Here is a 17,925-nt window from a genome sequence, read left to right on the forward strand (position 1 = left end):
TTGGCGTTCAATCGGCACTATTCAGAAAAAGCTTATTATTTTAATTTTACTACAAATTTTAATTTTGGTGATTAAAATTAAATTTCTGTTTTTAAGAAACATTGAGTGCCATGCCCAGATCAGGAACCCGTAAAGTGCAAAGCTTTCCAATTTTTTTTTCTAATAAATAACCAAAATATCAAGTATTATCTTATTTGCTTTTTATAAATTTTCTTTTGAAAAATTGCTTAGCCCGCCGCAAGCCTGCCGATATCAAAACGAACGGCTCAAGGCTTGAGCTGCGAGTGATGCTGTGATGTGCGTAAAAATGCAGCCCTTGCTCAGCGCCTCATTATCATTATAACCGTGTTGGATGATACTCAAGTTTAAAAGGCTGACAAAAAAAATCCAAGTCCTCTCTGGTCCTCGACTCCCTCTTCACACCTTGCCTTTTCCCCTTTTCACAACTTTCAAACCTGTTGCTCGGCGCGGCAAGTCACCTTCTGTTTTCTTTCATAGAATGACGACGACGGTGTCAAAAGGAAATTTGCAATGCACGTCTCTCTTTCACATGCACATGTACTCGACACGCAGGGATTTAATAAAAGTAAAACACTCGAAAACAATTCAGCTGATAACACCTACTTGATTTATTTACAAATTTCTACACTTTAAAACAAATAAAAAGATACAATCGTATTTTACCACCAGGGCACCTGCAATTCTTGACACTCATTTTGCATTCGAGGGCACCAGTTTTTTCTTTCTTCTTCTATCGATCACATGAACGGGAGTTTTTTGTTTCACAATTTGCATCTCAAACTCAAAATTATTCGCAGTTATTTTTTCTTCTTCTCTCACACCATCGACACTTTCAAGCAAGAGTTTTGAAAATTCATTCTCATTCACTTTAAAAACTTTAAAATCACAATACAGAGAAGTCAGATCAGACGTGTGACTCGAGAGGAATGCCGAAGCCGGCCAGAATGTCCGGACTTGACTTTTTGCTCGATTTCTTGAGGGCGGCCAGTTCGGCGGCCAGCAAAAGCACGACGGCCGCCGTGCGAGGGCTCAGTTCGGGCGAGCTGCTGCGGAGGCGGCCCCTCTGCAGCCAACTGCGCAGGGCCGCCTGCTGCTGGGCCTCGGTGAGCACCGGCCCGGGCGACCCTTCCTCGGGCCACCCGATCTTGGCCAGGTCTTTGGTGCCCCCGACCGTGTGCCGGCGCTTGATGCCCCGGTGCGTGTAGGCGCCGCTCTTGCGCTTCATGCGCGCCAGGAAGGCGTTCGACGGCGCCACCACCTGGCTGTTGTTGCGCACCTCCTTCTCCTGCTTGCTCAGACCCGAGCCCGAATCGCGTTTGCGGCTCCGGTTCTCCTTTTCGCGAGACTTGGACGACTTGTTTGGCGACTCCTAAAAGAAATAAATAAAAAATTAATTATCATTTTAATAACTGAACTGTAACATCTAATTTAATTATATAAGTTATTTTACATATTTTATATAATATATTAAATTATATTAACTTAAGATAAATTTTTCATAAATTTAATTTATTTACAGTTTGTTTGCTTTTTTTAAATAGGCAAGACAAACAAAAAGGATACAAACAATAATTATAAATATTACAGCAATAACATTCATAGTAATTATAATTTGTAACAGTTATATGACTAATTCTTTGTCATCCAAAAATTTTATTTCTTTGCAGATATTTAGATAATTATAATAATAAAACCCAAAAGAAGCTAGACGACGACAAAGCCATCAAATTAATTTTAGCTTTATGCTAAATGATTGGCAAAAGTTTGTGATTTTAAGAGGATAAAGCCCAAAAGCTGATAATTTTTTTCGCATCAAATTTTAATGCCTCAAACTTTTTAAGGGAAAACTCTTTCAATAGGTAATTTTTCTGCTACTTTCTGAATTATGAAAAATTATGCAAAAGGTGATATTTTAAGTATTTAAACATTGTCATTAACTTAAAATGTCTGGGCTTTATTTGCACAATATATTACAATTCTTTAGTGAAAACAGTTTTAAATAAAGGTGATGATGCTAATTTTCCCTTCTCTTTGAAGTGAAGCAAACTTTCAATTTGAAGCAAAAAATAGCCCTAAATTTATAAATTTTTCTTGGAAATTTCTAATTATAAAAAAATTAAACAATTCAACACCTGAAGTTTAACCTCAAAATGCTTACCTGTGGTGAACTGTTGTTCTGCTCCTGCGACTTTGTCTTGCTTCTATGGAGACTCGGGTCTCTGTAGGGCCTGAACTCGACGCCCGTGCATTCGGTCTGCTCTTCCTTGCTCTCAGCCAGAGACGATTGTTCTGCTGGAAGCCCCTCTGGCAACATCAACGACTTCATCTTCTGATCAAACGTTGACGTCAGACTCTCCAGCAGATCGTGGCCTAAAATTCCGAACCAAAAACTTAAAGATTCCCAACTTTCAGGAGTAAGTTTTCACGATTTTTTCTTTCTTTCAAAATTTAAATTAAAAACATTCGTGCCTCGGACAAGATTGGTGCATAATTTACGTTGCCTAATTCACGTAATTTTTCTCATTTGGTATTAAATTAATTGCAAATTAGTCAAAGATGAGCTTGAAAGATTTGGAAGCAGATTTTCTGTCCAAATTCAACAAAAGTGAGCCTAGTCTAAGCTTTATTTGGTGTAAGCGGTGATTATTTTCGTTAATATTTGTTCGTCATGAGTTGTCCTTTAGTTAGTAAAAGCAGAAAAAAATTAGAAAGTATCATCGCGCAGTGTGCAGGAGAAACATGCGTGAGTCGAGATGATGATTTTCGGCAGATTATTTACAATCCCTGTCAGAAAATGTTAATTGTATATGCACCGTAAAAAGTAAAGCACAAATATTGTTTGTTAAAAAGTTACGAATAAATTCGTTCAAACAAAACCAATCTTCATGCAGTGCAAGATGTGCTGTCAGTGAGGAAGAGGAGGAAACAAGAGAGAAGCCCACAGCAAAGAGACACTGAGAGATTTTTTTACACCAACCAAAATCCAACAGCCCTTACCTCAAAGGGCACATCAGTGTTGCACGTAATAGGGAGTGGGAGAACCGAGGAAAAATCTGGCTCTGCGTCTCCCTGTCAGAGAAAAGGAGAAGGATAGAGAAAAACCAAACAACCCGTCACCGGTTCAAACACCGCAAGCAACCTTATTTTTTTTTTGTTCAACACATTCTCCGTTCCCCATCAATGAAAAAAATAAATAACTGTGAGTCAAATTTGCAAAGAGATGTAGATACAAGGTGGTGGGCGATTTTCTTGCAATAAAAAGTATATTTATGACAGGCATGACTGTGTGTCTTGTGTGTAAATTTTCCCTCCGCGCTTTAGAGCTGGAGAGAGAGATAGAGAGGTGGCTAGTAAAAAACTGGCTATCTCACACCTGCTAACTATTTGCTCGTTTCTGGTACCTAGCTTGGACTTTTGGACTTTTTGAATTTGTCATCGTTAGTAGAGGGTATTGTCGTCTCACCATCATCAGAATTTTCACTGAACGGCCGGTCGGAGTGGCCTTCGGGCACTTTGCCTCCCTCCGGCCCACAACTGTCATGCAGAGAGTCCAGTGATCCACAGCGCATTGCAAACGGAGAACCCTGAAAAAAAAATTCTTTTAATAATATAAAATATATTGATTAAAAACAAAAATAATAAAAGGCAAATTTCCCAAATTACAGTTTCACAGGAAGTTAGATTTAATTTAAAAACAGGCTTATTTTATTTCCATAAAAAAATAAAAATAAAATGTCAGAGCCATCTCGCTCAGTTAATTCTTTTTATATAACATTTTTTTCATTTCATTTATTACAAATATCAACTTATCAATCTTTGTTTTTAAATAAAATGAATTTTAATAAGATATTAGATAATTATCAACTTAAACTGACCATCTCATTTTCAGTCTTTAGCCTTTTCAAAGATCCATTACTCTTCTGAGAATCCACACCCGTCTTATCGTGTGGAGAGGAAGCGGAGAGGTTCTCTACCGAGTTTCCTCTCCTGATATTCCGCAGCGAGGTCAGCACAGCCAAAGCGGTCCGGCTGTCTTGCGAGGACTGGTGCGAGGCAGCGGCAGACATTCGGGGAGATCCAGACGGTGGCTTGGCACTCAGGGGCAGACTGTGACGATTTGATGCATGGTCTCGATTCATGTCGGGCTGCTTCTTTCTGATTTCTGCAAATTTCAAACATTCTTTATAAGATCGGGGGGAAATTATTCTACTAATAAATCTACCATCCAAAACCGAAGGCACCCGAAGCTTTTTTTCTGTTTGAAAAAATAAAATAAATTATATCATGCTTGGAAAAAAATTAATTAAAAAAGTCAAGCAAGGAGATTCGGGAAAGGATGTAAGGAAAGGGCTGGTGAATTTTAGTCCACTCACCAATCGGACTGTTGCAAAATTCGTCGTTGTCCCCATTCAAGGACCCCCTTCTTTCTTCAAAGTGTTTGCTGTAGTCCTTGGAGAGGACAGCTTTCGTCTCCATTTCGAAACGACGCACCCTTTCTTGAGTATTGGCGCTCAGCCCTGTGTAAGTGTGAATGAGGGCGCCGTCCAGCACCTTTGCAGGCTCAGGGACTGGAGCAGCGGGTTGTTCCTGTTGGGAAGTCTGCTCCGGATTGGCGGTGTGGATGCTCTTGACGATGTTTCCGGAGAAAAGCACTGAACTCAAAATCGACGCTGCAATACTCGGAGTTTCGGAAGGTTCGCCTTCGGATTTTCCACTCTTGTCGTTCTGGAGCAAAAAATTTTATTTAGATAAATTCAAAATAAAAATGCGAATTTAGTCATACATTTTTTTCGTCCCCGTCTCGGGCGTCCGTGCTGTCCTCGGAGTTTAGGCGCATGCCTTTCTTGCTCTTGGCTTTCTGCATCTTTTTGTTGGCTGCAGAAATTATGGAGGAAACAATTTCTTTGGCACTCAGTTCTTTACTAGGCGATTCGGCTTTCAAGCCTACAGGGAGCGGCAAGCAAATGGAAACAAAAGATAAAACGCATGCGTAAGCGAAAAATCATATTTTAATAAATGTGATTGGGTTTTCTAATTGTGCAATTCTGAATACAAACCAAATAAATCTTTTTTTTAGTATTTAATATATATTTTTTACTCTCAAATCAACTAAAATAGCATCTACATAATTAAATACTATATGCTCAATAATATCATTAATTCATACAATAAAACTAAAATATTTACCTTCCACTTTGTGAATGTTATTTAACAGAAGAGCGTGGTTTGCTGCGTCAGCTGCACTGTCCGGCTCAGGTAAACTCGATGGCAGACTAATGGAAATAGGATCCTCAGGATCCTCTTCATCAGAAAAGAACCATTCGGCCTGCAAAAACAATAAAAATTAAATCCACAACCTTTAAAATGGGAAAAAATTTATCTTACATGAGATATGAGACTTTCAACTATTCGGCACTGGTGAGGCATGTCTGTGACCATTGCCACCATATTATCGTCTGAGGCTCGCAAAAGAGTGGGTCCGAAGACAATGGCCAAATTTTTCGCCTCCATCTTATTTATGTTGCAATGGTCGACCACCCTGGTCAAGTGGGCCATCAGGTAGCGCAGGGTTTCATAATTGTGATCCGGCAGTTCATGCACCTAGGATTTTTTTATAGTTTTTGTTAGGTGAAGAGTTAAAATAATAATAAATAATTACCAATCTCCTTATTTCTCTAAACCTCTTGCTTGGCTCGTCCAACTTGTCTGCTTGCACAAAACAAGGGTACAGTTCCGACGTGAAAAGAGAGTCCGGCAGCTTGCGGAAGAATGACTTGAGGAGACTCGAAATCACATTAACGTCGTTCCAGCGGGGATCCTGTAGATAATTTAATTTTTATAATATTAATTACAAAATATCTGATAAAATAGCTAATGTTATTTAAACATAAATTAGTGAATTTAAACTGACCAGTAAATTGTTGGCGTCCGAGCCTCTATTTGCTGCATCAGTAAGAGAAGTGACTGCTGCTGTGTTTCCAGGTACTCTGTAAATGCCGATGACTTCCAGTCCTCTTTCCTCGACAATTCTGGTGCACTGCACCACCAACCAAGGCACATATTCTGATACGTGTGACTGCAAATTTATGAAAATTGGTTTAGAAATAAATAAATATACCATTTTAGCAAGCTCAGAATTTATAATAATTACCTGTGGGCAAAATTCAAGGGGGATTCCAATGGTACAGCCTTCAGGGTGAGGGGTAGTGGGCGAATTGGGTGAGTTGCCCTGCATTTTCCGCAACTGCTTGGCCACCCGACCCTTCCACGTTTTCGTTTTCGGAGAGGCGAGTGGTTCTGTAAGCAAAATGTAAAGTTCATTAATAAAAAGCTTACAAAATTATTATTATAATGTTAACCAAATTAATAAAATGAGAAATTTAAAAATAATTTTTACACATAAGATTTATTAATAAAATACTTTGTGGGAACATAATTATTTCCAGGCAATTTAAATGGATATGAAATGAAAATTTTCCAAATTTTATATAGATTCCTTCTTTAGGTACAATAAAATTTAATTGAATGAAAAAATATTCAATAATTTCAGCGTCACTTTTCCTTGTATAATTAAAAAAAAAATTATTTTTAAATATAAATTGTAATCAACCCACCGTTCTGACAAGGCTTCCTTGTTTTGTTGACTGGCGACTGTCCGGTGGGCGACCGATTTCTGAACGAGGTGGTCAGTTTGCGGATTCCTTTATGTGCAGGCACAGGTGAGATTCGGGGACCTTGCGGCGGGCTGCCGTTGCCAGTATTGAACGGCGGGGAAGTGGGTGGCGTTTCGCCGCTCGAGTCATCCTTGAAACTCTCCTAAAAGTGGACAAACGTCAGTTTCCAGTTTTTTAATGGATAGCTTTTCCCGACTCCCACAACTCAAACTATATCTCTCGTCGCGAAGAATGCAAAGAAAAAAAAATGACAAGGTGATCGCGGTACAAAAATGTAACCCCAGCCGCCTCATTTGTCAGAGTAACTCGAGACGCGGTGATTCTCCTCGGGAGAAAAAAAACAACGTTTTCACGTTCGCCTGCCGACAAATGATTGATTGAAAATCGAGTCGCGACCAATGGAGAAAAATGCTCATCAAACAAGTGAGGTCGCGACCCGCTTTGTTGTATTTGGTTTCCTCTCAAGAGTCTCGAGCGAAGGAAAGGAGAAGAAGTTGTAATGAGTAAATATTATTTTTTATTGAGCCCGAGAGGTGCCGCGGAGAGATTTGTTTTGCAATTTAAGAGCAATTAATCAAGAGAGGATGCAGATACTTGAGCAACGGATAATTGAGAGTCGTGATTAAGCAATTGGCCTCGCAAAGAGAGAACCGCAGACGCCGAGGGAAAAATAAAATGTTTAAGTCGTGGTCAGATTTTATGCGGTGAGTACAATTTGAAATTTATAATCTAAAAAAATTCATTTGACTTGCAAAGATTTAATCAACCACTAGATTAAATATTTTGATTTAACATTTAATTTTGTAGAAAAAAAACAACACATGATGATATGATGAAGAAATTCCACCGTTCAAAAGTCCCATTTGCTAAAAAAAAATCGCTGAGAACTGTTTTATATTTCATCTGATTTCAAAACTTTTTAACCTAAATTTTAAACATTTTCGGGATAATAAACATTTTTTTGACACTCTTCGCAAAAAAATTGTAAATCGGAACAAACTTCATTTTTATTTTTTTCTGTCAATTATTTTCCTTGTATTTTTATGCCAGTGTTTTCAGATTAAATAAATATTTATAAAACAACCAACCTTCTTTCCATTTCATATCGTGGATGCAAAGACGGTTTACATTTGCTATTTTTTAACACAAATGAAATTAATCTTTTACGTCACCAATTGACATTTGTTGAAGATAATTATTGAATTTTCAAGTCAAAAACTTTTCCCCGAGCTCAAATATTAATAAAAAATTGAAAGTTTATAGAAAAATTCATTTTCCAATGCAAAATTGTAAATATTAATTTAAAAAGTACTTACAAGTGACTGAGGTCGCAGAAGCCGCAGCCATTTAGCCATGTCCTGCGGGTCCTCAGCCTGGAAAAGCAGCTGAGAGCCCATGGACGTGTCCACGCGCAAGACATTCTTGCGTTTCGTGTAGTCGGCCGCCGCGTCCACTGTGCACCCTTGAAGGGGCACCACATGTTCCTCCGAAGCACCCTGGTTCTGAAATAACAAAATCCAGCCGATGAGGATACAAAATTTGTAAGACCTTCCAGTTATACCGCGAGTAAATTTTTCTTCGAGTCGGATTTCAACGGGAAAGAGAATCGTTTACGTAACGTATTGAAATTTTCCATGATATTTTCGGGAACTACGAGCAAAAATGTACCGACGGGCAACACATCCTGGCGCAGAGTATTGCCAGGCGGAAGCAAATCACCGCAAAAACATGTCCACTTCTCTACTTCCATTTCTTGAGGTCATGCGTATTCAAACGCAACTGATAAAAATGGCATGAGACGCGAGATATTCAGGCGTTTCCAACGCTATAAAGTTCTTTCAACCTAGCTTGAATTTTTTCAGGAAATAATTATTTCAAAATAAGAAAAATTATACGTAGCATTTGCAGCGTTTTCTAAAAATAAATCGTTTGTGGTTTCCTGTATTATTTTTAAATTTAAACAGAGACTGGTACAAAAAGTCTCAAATGTTTTCAGTCCCTTAAATTTGAAATAGATTGGATTTTTGCGCAATGGCGTCAACAAAATTAAAAAGAATTGAAACGATATTTTCAGAGTTATCTTTTTCTAATCTGATTTAGTAGAATTTGAATTTATATACAGTATACCTGATTTTTTTTAGCAAATAATATTAATATAATTTTTTAAGTAAGTGCCGGGAAAAATTATTCCCAGTAAAGAGTGTTTTTATAAATTTTAGATTAAAGAATTAGATTAATTAAAATTAAATTACTGAATTCAACATTCAACTTTTATAAGATTTAAAAAAGAAATTCAATATATTTCTAAACAATATAATTATTTATTAAAACTTATTTGCAGTAGAAGGATTGGTTGCTTTTTAATTTAAATTAAAAAAATTTCAGTACACTGAAATGAAATTAATTGAAAATAATTTCAAATTATTCAAGGAAATAATGCTTTAATCACTTATATGAAGGAAATTTTCAATGAAATAATTAATTGAGGTCACAAAACCACCAGTGACTTTAGCAAAAAGTCATTGTCGAATCGTGATTCACCCGACACGTGTGTTACTCATCGCCAATATATAATCGCGATTGTTGCAACTTGGGAGGAAACGCGTCCGTTTCGTGACCCATTTTTTCTGCTCGGTGCGCAATTGAGAGGAAAAAAATTATGCTCACCGTGTTGTCCCTACGCTCCTTTCGCAGGTGCAAGGCGTTCGTCCGCAGCACGGCCCACACTTGCTTCCAAGATCTGTCGGTCGCGCGCTGATAACAGAGACAAAGTTATTTTACAGCACAATTACGCCTCCGGGCCGTCGGCGTTTATGGGCATTAAAATGGGCAAACGACTACCTACCTTGCCTTCTAGTAAGGACACCTTGCACTGGAGCCACCCTTCGCGCAGGATTTTGTCCGCCTGCTTGCCGAACAGATCTTGAATTTTTGAGAGACTCTTTTCGTCGCTTGGGCTGGAAAAAATTAGTGAAATCTTATTAGAACACTATGTTGTGCAAATTTTTAAGGATAAAATTATTTCATAGTTCTTTTTTGCTAAAAAGTTTATTTATTGACATTAAATTGTCAATTTTGTGATTTTGATTCAAAGTGTAACAAAAAACACATTTTTTTTAATTCTTTAAAAAAGAAAAAAAAACTAATATATTTCTCTTGTTTGAATGATTTCAAAATTTTATTTTCTCAGACAAACGTTTAAAAACTAAATCATTAAAATAATTACATAAAAAATTATAATTTGTCAAATCTCAGTTTGCCTATTTAAAATTTTATCAGACCACCTGTAGACCGCTATCTAATTTATTATCAAAAGTAGGAAATTGAAAGGCGTAGATTGTTGCTATAAGGAAAACCACATAATATCTAAAATCTTTCCAGAAAAATGATAACAGTTAGATTTTTCTCTAATTTTATTTTTTAAATTTTAAAATATAATTATTTTTTAAAAATCCATGCAAAAGTGATATTAAATTGAATTAGTTAACGAATTTGTTGAAATATGCAGATGAGATAAAACTGATTGTTCCATGCTAGGAAGCCCAGTACTTTATTTATGCAAAATTATTCCAATTAACAGTCCACTTAATTGGGAGCGCGACAAGTTAAGAAGTTCAGGGCCACCCCTTCTGTGCAACTCGGGCGACCTTCCAACGGCCGCTCCGGTTTCAGCGGAACGTTTGTATATTTTTTTATGAGGTTCTCACCTTCCAGCGGGCGACTCGGAGCTGGGCTTGGTGACGGCGTCGTTGTCGCTGACATCGCTGCTGTCCATGCGCTCGCTCCACGTCGCCTTGAGGTAGGACTCGCGGCGCACGGCTCGCTCAGCCTCCACTTCTGCAACCAGATCACAAGTTTTTAAATGATAAGCATTTCAGTTTCTTTAAAAATTGAAAATAATATATACATATAAACAAAATGAGGCTTATCTTAATCAAAGAATCTAGAAATAAAATGTACGATGTCCAAAAAAATAATAATAATAATCAGCAAAATGGCAAGATATCCACTTTATCCAGGTAATCAAAAGTGTAAAATATTCATAATATTAACTCTAGCAATTAGATTCATTATTGAAGAGAGCGTAATATAGGTTTGATTTCATGAAACTAGGCTTAATGAAAAGAAATCAAAATAAAAAAGCTCTATTTTTTTAATGCTCTTGATATTATTTGGAAATATCGTTGCACAAAGCTTTTGACAGACTCGTTTGCCTAATTGTTTGTGAATTTATTTCAAAACTTCCCCTCTATGATTGGTATATTTCATCCCTTGTTAACATTTAAATGATAAATTAGCTGGTTGTTGTTTATTGTTTTTAAAGCAGAAATTAACAATGTAACAACCAGTTTACAATTTATATACACATTATTTAAAATTTTATTTTTTAATTTTGCAAATAATCTTATTTTTTTTTCAATTAATATTAATATTATTATAGGTTAAGTTTATAAATAAAATAAATATTGTCTCTTTTACTATGAAATAAAATATACAAAATTTATTTGTATATAAATTTTATGTATATTAAATAATAGTAAACAAACACAATTTAATAGATTTTAATGAAAATTATATAGGAGTGGTGTAAAGATCATTATTTATAATTTAATGATGAAATACAAGCATCAATAAAATAATTTTAAAATTTTAAAATGATGTTCTCAATTATTTTGAATTTGAAGTAGAAACTTAATTTCAGAGCATCTCTTTAACTTACACGAATTTAGATTAACAAAATCCATTGAAATGGGCTCTTACCTAGCGAGTGCTGGCGCAGCTTCCTCAGCTGCACTCCGCCTACGACCGCAGGTGTTGCCTCATTGTTGTTCCGACCTGAAACAACACACACGGCGTCAAGTATGGCACCTGCTGCTGCCGCCACGATCGTTTCTCTATTGTTCGGCGCGCAATAACGAGAATGACACACGGTGGTAATTGTGCGACAAAGGAAGGAAGGAAAAATGAGAGAAAGAAGGAGTACCGATGCAAATTGCACAACATCTCAAACAAGGGCGGTAATATTATAGAAAAGCGAGAAACGTAAACGCCAATTGATTCTCAGCTAATTTATTCTCTCTCACCTTTGGTGCGACTATAAATTGCTGATCCACGGCTAACGAGCCGCGCGTTGTTTTCTTGCAATTGCATAAATATAAATTTGTATAGTGCAATGGGCGTTATTGATTGCGTTGCGTTTGATTTGTGCACAGACAGAGAACATCCACTATGGATTGTAATTAGGCGGACTGCCTGTCAATTAGTGCGTTATTGATGGGGTGAAATTGTAAGTAAATGGACAGACGATTACAAAATTCGTTGCGTTTGAAGTTTAAAGATTAAGCAAAAGTTTGGTTTAATGCTTATTAAATGTATTATTAAAACTTGTGATTTAAAAAAAAAAAAAAATATTGAACGATGATATTTTTGTAAAATTTATTAAATTATTAATATTCAGAGAAATAGAAAAGCCTAAAATTGGCTAATCTATGACTCATTTCAATTGCCTGAGTAAGGTAAGGCTTCTGAAACTTTCTTAACTATTCATTAAGCTTCCATGAGTAGAGTACATTGAATAATTATTGCAATCGTTCAAATTTCAAACACAGTAACGTGGGACCCTCAATAGTTGACATACTATTAGTCATTAGACATCATTTAAAAATTTTATTTTACAATTGTGAGCCGATTTTAAATATTTCAATACATAAATTATTAAAATTGGAAAATCGAACAGAAATCATCTAGGAATGAATATTGTATGAGCAAATAAATAATTATTTTATTTTATTAAAAATTTAAAAAATTAAATAAAAACTTAAAGATTAAACTTTAAAAAATTAAAAGTAACAATCGTGGATGTTTAAATATTAAAATATTGTTTTTTATTTAGAAACAAATAAAATTAAATTAACTTTTAAATTTTTAAACAATAACATCTACTTGCTTCCCACGCTTTGGGAGAAATCCGAGGGCCCTGATGCACCCGGGGACAAAAGGGCAGCTGCGAGAGAAAGTATCGTCAGCTGCTCGGAGGCGAGACGAAATATTTTGTACACAACAAAAACGCACTCCCTGCATTATTTATTCATTTCCTTAATATGCAAATGCGAGGCGAGTCCTCTCTGGAAATCTCTCTTTCAACATTCAACACCAAACTACGAAATAAAAGTAGGAAAAAAAAACAACACGAGAAACGACAATTAAAGATCGTGCGGTTTACCTTCAGGTGCTGTATGGGCCGATTCTCGAGGCTCCGCAGCACCGGCGGCCGTGGCCACCCCGTCTTCGGCGGTGCACGCCGGCGGGGGTGAGGGAGGGCGCACGGGGTTCTGCAGGTTTAAGTGAGAGGGACGAGCGGGTCTAGCAGTTACCTCAGCGTTCGATTCGCTCACAGTGGCTGACGGACAAAACAGAAAAAAAACGTGCTCTAACTACGAAGGTGCCAAATTCGGAAGTAACAAAATTCAACTCGAATTCAATTCATATAGAAATAGAAGCATGCTCAAAATTCTAAAATATAATTGAAAACTGGTGGGGCCACTTACGAGTTGAAGAGCGACGTGTGTCCCACGAGGTTGGTGCCTTGGGCCACGACTCGGTCGAGTTGGACCGCGAACGGGGCGGTTGATGCACTTCTGCCGACGTGTTGGATTCTGCAAAATCAAATAAGATACGCACAATTAAAATTAAAGTCAGTAAATTGCAAAAAAGCAAACACTTTGTTTAAAAAAAAAATGATAATTTTTAAAGTTATTCATGCTGTTATTTACAAGATATAGCAATTTCTTAGGATAACACACAGATAAACACAACGATTATTTGATTTTATAAATCACTGATCAAAAATTATCACCATTCAAATTTTGGAACTAATTTCAGTTTACAATTTGCAAGTTGAAAGTCGTTATGATGAAATAAATGTGAAAAAAACTTTTATTATTTAAAAGCACATTTTTTTTTAATTAATGGAAGAAAAGATTTTCAATAAAAATTATTAAAATAAAAAATTCTACATTAAATTTGACTTAAAAAATTCCAGACAATTAAAAAAAAAACTCAATTTTGGTAATTGAGAAAAATTTCTATGAAAAATTCCCTATTTATCTCTAAAATTTTGAATCAGAAAGACAAATTTCGCAAAGGTCAATTTTCAGAATAAATTTCGCAGAGAATAAAATAAAAATAATTAATGTTTTTCACCAGACAAGCATTTAAAATGAAAGAGTAACGGGCAGGGCGGCATTCGAACAAATTAAAGGTCAGCTCGCAGGAGAATGGATTCGTGATTGAGGTGCCGCGGACTAATTACGTAGAAAGCTTTATGGATCGATCAGTTTTCAGAGTCACGTCCGTACGTACGAATTTTAGGCCAGAGAGCTTCAAGTAGGCAGCGATTGAATGCCTAATTCCTGCTTTATTGTTGTACCGTGCATTATGCGTGGCCACCCGTTGTTGTTGTTATTGGAGCCGGAATTTACATTAGAAAAGAAAAGGGCCACACGACGCCCACACTTCTTATTAAAAATAAACGTGACTTTCGAGTAAGACCCGGGTTTTTTCGGCTATGAAAACAAACGAGCAGGAAAATCCGTCCGTTAAATCGGCGGATAAAAAATATCCATCACGGCGATTTCACAAAGAATTTGCGTTCGTAATTGACCGTGAACTGATTTAAAGAGAAATTGCTCCATAAAAATAAGAGGTCAGCTTAATTTAACTAGTAAATTTCCTTCTTCATGCACAAGAGTAAATCATTTATTTAAAAAAAAGACGAATTAATTTTTGTTAGTTACACGATGCATTGTTTGTTTTTGTTAGGAATTCCCCAGACAAACACGCAACAGTCGAGGACGAACCTTTTTTGCAATCGTCACTGGACTCGTCAAAGTCCTCGAGCCATCCAGGAATATCGTCGCAGGGTATGTACCTGCCACCGACGGGGATCAGCCTGTTGCCCGACAGGGACCCGAAAATTTCGCGCGTTCGAAGCTTGGTCGGAGTGACCGCGGGGGAGGCAGGGGGCGTCGGGGACGCCGGGGGCGTGGGCAAGGGAGGGGGACTCACCGACACCACAGGGACAATTTGCAAGGGAGGCGGAGAACGCGGTGCTGAATCGAGAAAAATAAAGAGAAAAAATAGCCACCAACACCATTAAAATAAGAATAATAATGCAATCAATCGGAAGAACAAGGGGAATAGGAATTGGCAGATTTAATTTTCTTTTGGAGATCAAGAATTCATGATAATAAAATACAATATGCAATGCCGTAATTGCCGATTATTTTATAAAATTCCTATTTCCCTTAGCCTTTGATTGATATAAGATTGATTGATGGAAAAGGAAAACTCACCACAGTCCAAAGACTTGCTCTCCTTGCTGAGACTCTCGAACTCCTGCTTGCGGTGCGCAACATCAGGCACCACCTTTTTAGCCGACAAGCGCGCCAATTCACTTCTGTAGAGCACCGTTTTGTCCTCCTCGACCTGGCCACTTTCAAATTGCAAGGCCCTCTTGTGGACCATCTGCGACAGCGGAGAAATCAAGCCGCTGCCCGGTTCGTGTTTGACAATGGGCGACACTTCGGCCGCTCCTGACAAGGACGAGCTGGCCAGATTTTCGGTTATTTTAGACAGGGTGGTGACGAAGGCCCTCGGACTGGCGCTCTGCTTCATGGGGGAGGAGGTGTTGGCCGGCGTGGTTGACGCAAAGCTGGTGACGGGGCCGCCGTACATGAACTGGGCCCTGGCGGTGGCCGTCGCGGACAGCGGAGGGGAAGTGGGCGTGTCGTCCGAGAGGGAGTCCTCGGGCTGGTTGGGCGGCCACTGCGGCTTCTGGAACTTGTTGGGCACGGCGTAGAACTCCTTGGGCGCGTTGGGCAGGCAGATGGGCTGATTTGGTCTCTTTAGGAACTCCTCTTTCTGTTCGAAACTCTTCTTAATCCTAGTTATCACAGACGCGTCGGCTTCGACGTCCGACGAGACGGAGAGGCGCGGCGAGTCCGAGGGCAGCGACGCGGACGACTCGCGACGCCGGTCCTCGGTCAAGCGGCGCGAGGCGGCCGCGGCCACGGCGCTGCGCACGCTCTCGGCACTGCTCACCAGGCTGGCCGCCTGGTGGCCGTTGAGCGGCCGGCCGCCGCTCACGCTGCCCTCGCTCGAGCGACGGCTGCTGCCCTGGCGCGTCAGCGAACGCGTGTCCAGGATGCGGCCGGCCAACGCCTCTGCGTGGCCGCCTGTGTTCGAGTAGGTGAGCATGTTTTTCTGAGAGGACAGGGAGGACGAGGACGAATGGGGCGGCCTGTGTGTAGAACGAGATTTCACGCCCTCGTCAGGTAAGGAGTACAAATGCTGGACCTCCCTTGGACGCTGGTTTGTGTAAGGGTTGTGGGCAGTCTCGCCAAAATACTGAAAATTGAGTAAAGTTGTTGTTAATACAAGCGATTTGGGTTATTTGAATTACTAACTAATTTTTTTATGCATATATGAAACGTGAATAAAAATAAAAAAGAAATAATAAAATAAAATTGCTTTAGAAAATAAAATTGAACAGTTGTTATTTATTGAACTAATTTTTTATTACTAAAAAAAAATATGAATCTTTTGAAGTTGGTAGGTACCCTGATTGCATTTAGAAATGATAATAAAATTTAAATAAAATAAAAGATTTCAACACCAATAACATTATGAGCTTGTGTTAGCAATTTCAAATTGAGAATATTAGAAGATTGAGAGGTTTCTAAACATTCTTTAACTATCCTATTTTATTGACTTCAATAACTTCAAGTTTTAGTATTGTCTAATCAAGGAATGTTTATTCTCAAGAAACGGCAAGATTAAATTTATAAGCAGAAAAATGCAACCTGCACGACGTGACTGCCAAGAAGTTGCCTATATAAGTTGGCTTTTCTTGGTAATCGTTTCTAGGAGGTTGCAATTTTTTATAACTATGATCGCGTGATCTTAACAAGGTTAATCCGAGCTTGATCAAGGCAATCAAACTATTTCATCTTATTTTTAAAACATCAGAAATTGAACAGAGAACTTTTTTTTTTGCTCTTTAAAATTCAATTCGAAGGGGCACAATAAAAAATTTTAATCTATTAAAAATAACTGCAGTCGCAGAAGACTAAAATTTAAATGAACAATGCAAATCATTCCTAAAAAATTAAACATACCAAGAGATAAATAGAAAGTGAATAGCTATTATGCCAGATGACATGCAAATTCTAATAAGTAATGGAAATGAAAAATAGCGATGCAAATTTTCATGATTTGCGTGCGTTGAACTCACCAGCTGCAAAAGATCATCCTCCTTGGGCACCACCAAAAGATGAAGATAGTTCTCGCTCTGCTGGATGAGTTGCACAACTTGGGCGTAGTTCAGGCTGACTTTGCCATTCACGCAAACGATGCGATCACCTGAAACGCGAGCGCCGATTTAACATAAAACACATACATTCAACGGGAACATAACAGAATTCAGATTAATAATATTACAAACAGCTAAAGAAAGAGAAAAACAATGGCGCAGGTGTCTTATCTTTTATCTCAACAGAGGAAGTTACTTGGCACGACTTTAGTATTTATGTCGCAAATGACTCCATTTGGGCAAAACGTACCTGTTTTCAATCCTGCCTGGTGTGCCGCACTTTGCTCGCGCACGTGCTTCACGAAAATTGTGTCCATAGGCTCATCAGGGCGGGTGTGCGCCTGCCGGATGCCGAGCCGCTGCTCTCCCGCCAACACCTACGCACGCAATCCATGCGTAAAAATTTGAGCAAAACAGACCAAAATCGCGGCCACTTACCGAATATGAATCGGGAGGGTAGACGATAAAGTGGCGCAGCGTGAAGCCGAATCCATCGTTGCCTCGGTGCAGCAGCAAACTTCGGGGGCCTCGGTGTGGCACTGGCAGCTGCGGCTGCTGCTGCTGCGGGTGCCGATGCTGGTAGAGCCTGCCGGGCGAATTAACCTCAGGTGCCCGCCTTTCGGAAGCCTGCAACACACAAATTATGCATTTAAATTTAGCTGGCCAAGTAAGCAGAAGGATGAAAATTAAAATTGTAAGGAGTTTTATAATTCTTTTTTATTCCATACCAATTTTATATATCTGGAATTGGGAAAAATAGCAAATAATGTAATAATAGAAATAAAGATGGATTTTTGTTTGCAAATACATGAAAAAAACTCGTTCTGACAATGAGCTGTGTTATGTTTGACTAATACT

General features: G+C 38.3%; 1 protein-coding gene across 9 annotated transcripts in view; it reads right to left on the reverse strand.

The window, feature by feature from the left end:
• Positions 1–605: 605 nt before the first annotated feature.
• LOC132193357 (rho GTPase-activating protein 23) overlaps positions 606–17,925 on the reverse strand; it is a 98,153-nt gene continuing 80,833 nt past the window's right edge. For 4 of the 9 annotated variants that reach the window (XM_059613976.1, XM_059613978.1, XM_059613982.1 and 1 more), the window contains 25 exons: positions 17,506–17,694; positions 17,318–17,444; positions 16,990–17,117; positions 15,050–16,103; positions 14,555–14,806; positions 13,244–13,351; positions 12,919–13,095; positions 11,457–11,531; positions 10,403–10,532; positions 9,541–9,652; positions 9,363–9,449; positions 8,012–8,197; positions 6,636–6,837; positions 6,173–6,318; positions 5,933–6,097; positions 5,681–5,839; positions 5,407–5,622; positions 5,209–5,347; positions 4,805–4,965; positions 4,395–4,746; positions 4,244–4,276; positions 3,897–4,183; positions 3,485–3,605; positions 2,180–2,391; positions 606–1,390 (listed from right to left, as the gene is read on the reverse strand). In XM_059613976.1, coding sequence (XP_059469959.1) covers positions 926–1,390; positions 2,180–2,391; positions 3,485–3,605; positions 3,897–4,183; positions 4,244–4,276; positions 4,395–4,746; positions 4,805–4,965; positions 5,209–5,347; positions 5,407–5,622; positions 5,681–5,839; positions 5,933–6,097; positions 6,173–6,318; positions 6,636–6,837; positions 8,012–8,197; positions 9,363–9,449; positions 9,541–9,652; positions 10,403–10,532; positions 11,457–11,531; positions 12,919–13,095; positions 13,244–13,351; positions 14,555–14,806; positions 15,050–16,103; positions 16,990–17,117; positions 17,318–17,444; positions 17,506–17,694 — 5,283 coding nt within the window. In that variant the 3' untranslated portion in view covers positions 606–925. Of the gene's footprint in view, positions 1,391–2,179; positions 2,392–3,018; positions 3,091–3,484; positions 3,606–3,896; positions 4,184–4,243; positions 4,277–4,394; positions 4,747–4,804; positions 4,966–5,208; positions 5,348–5,406; positions 5,623–5,680; positions 5,840–5,932; positions 6,098–6,172; positions 6,319–6,635; positions 6,838–8,011; positions 8,198–9,362; positions 9,450–9,540; positions 9,653–10,402; positions 10,533–11,456; positions 11,532–12,918; positions 13,096–13,243; positions 13,352–14,554; positions 14,807–15,049; positions 16,104–16,989; positions 17,118–17,317; positions 17,445–17,505; positions 17,695–17,925 lie in introns of those variants that run through there. The other 5 variants (XM_059613984.1, XM_059613981.1, XM_059613980.1 and 2 more) reach the window with 5 other exon arrangements.

This window comes from Neocloeon triangulifer, unplaced genomic scaffold (assembly GCF_031216515.1).
Source record: "Neocloeon triangulifer isolate White Clay Creek 2 clone unplaced genomic scaffold, ASM3121651v1 ptg000004l, whole genome shotgun sequence".
NCBI classification, from domain to species: Eukaryota; Metazoa; Arthropoda; class Insecta; order Ephemeroptera; family Baetidae; genus Neocloeon; species Neocloeon triangulifer.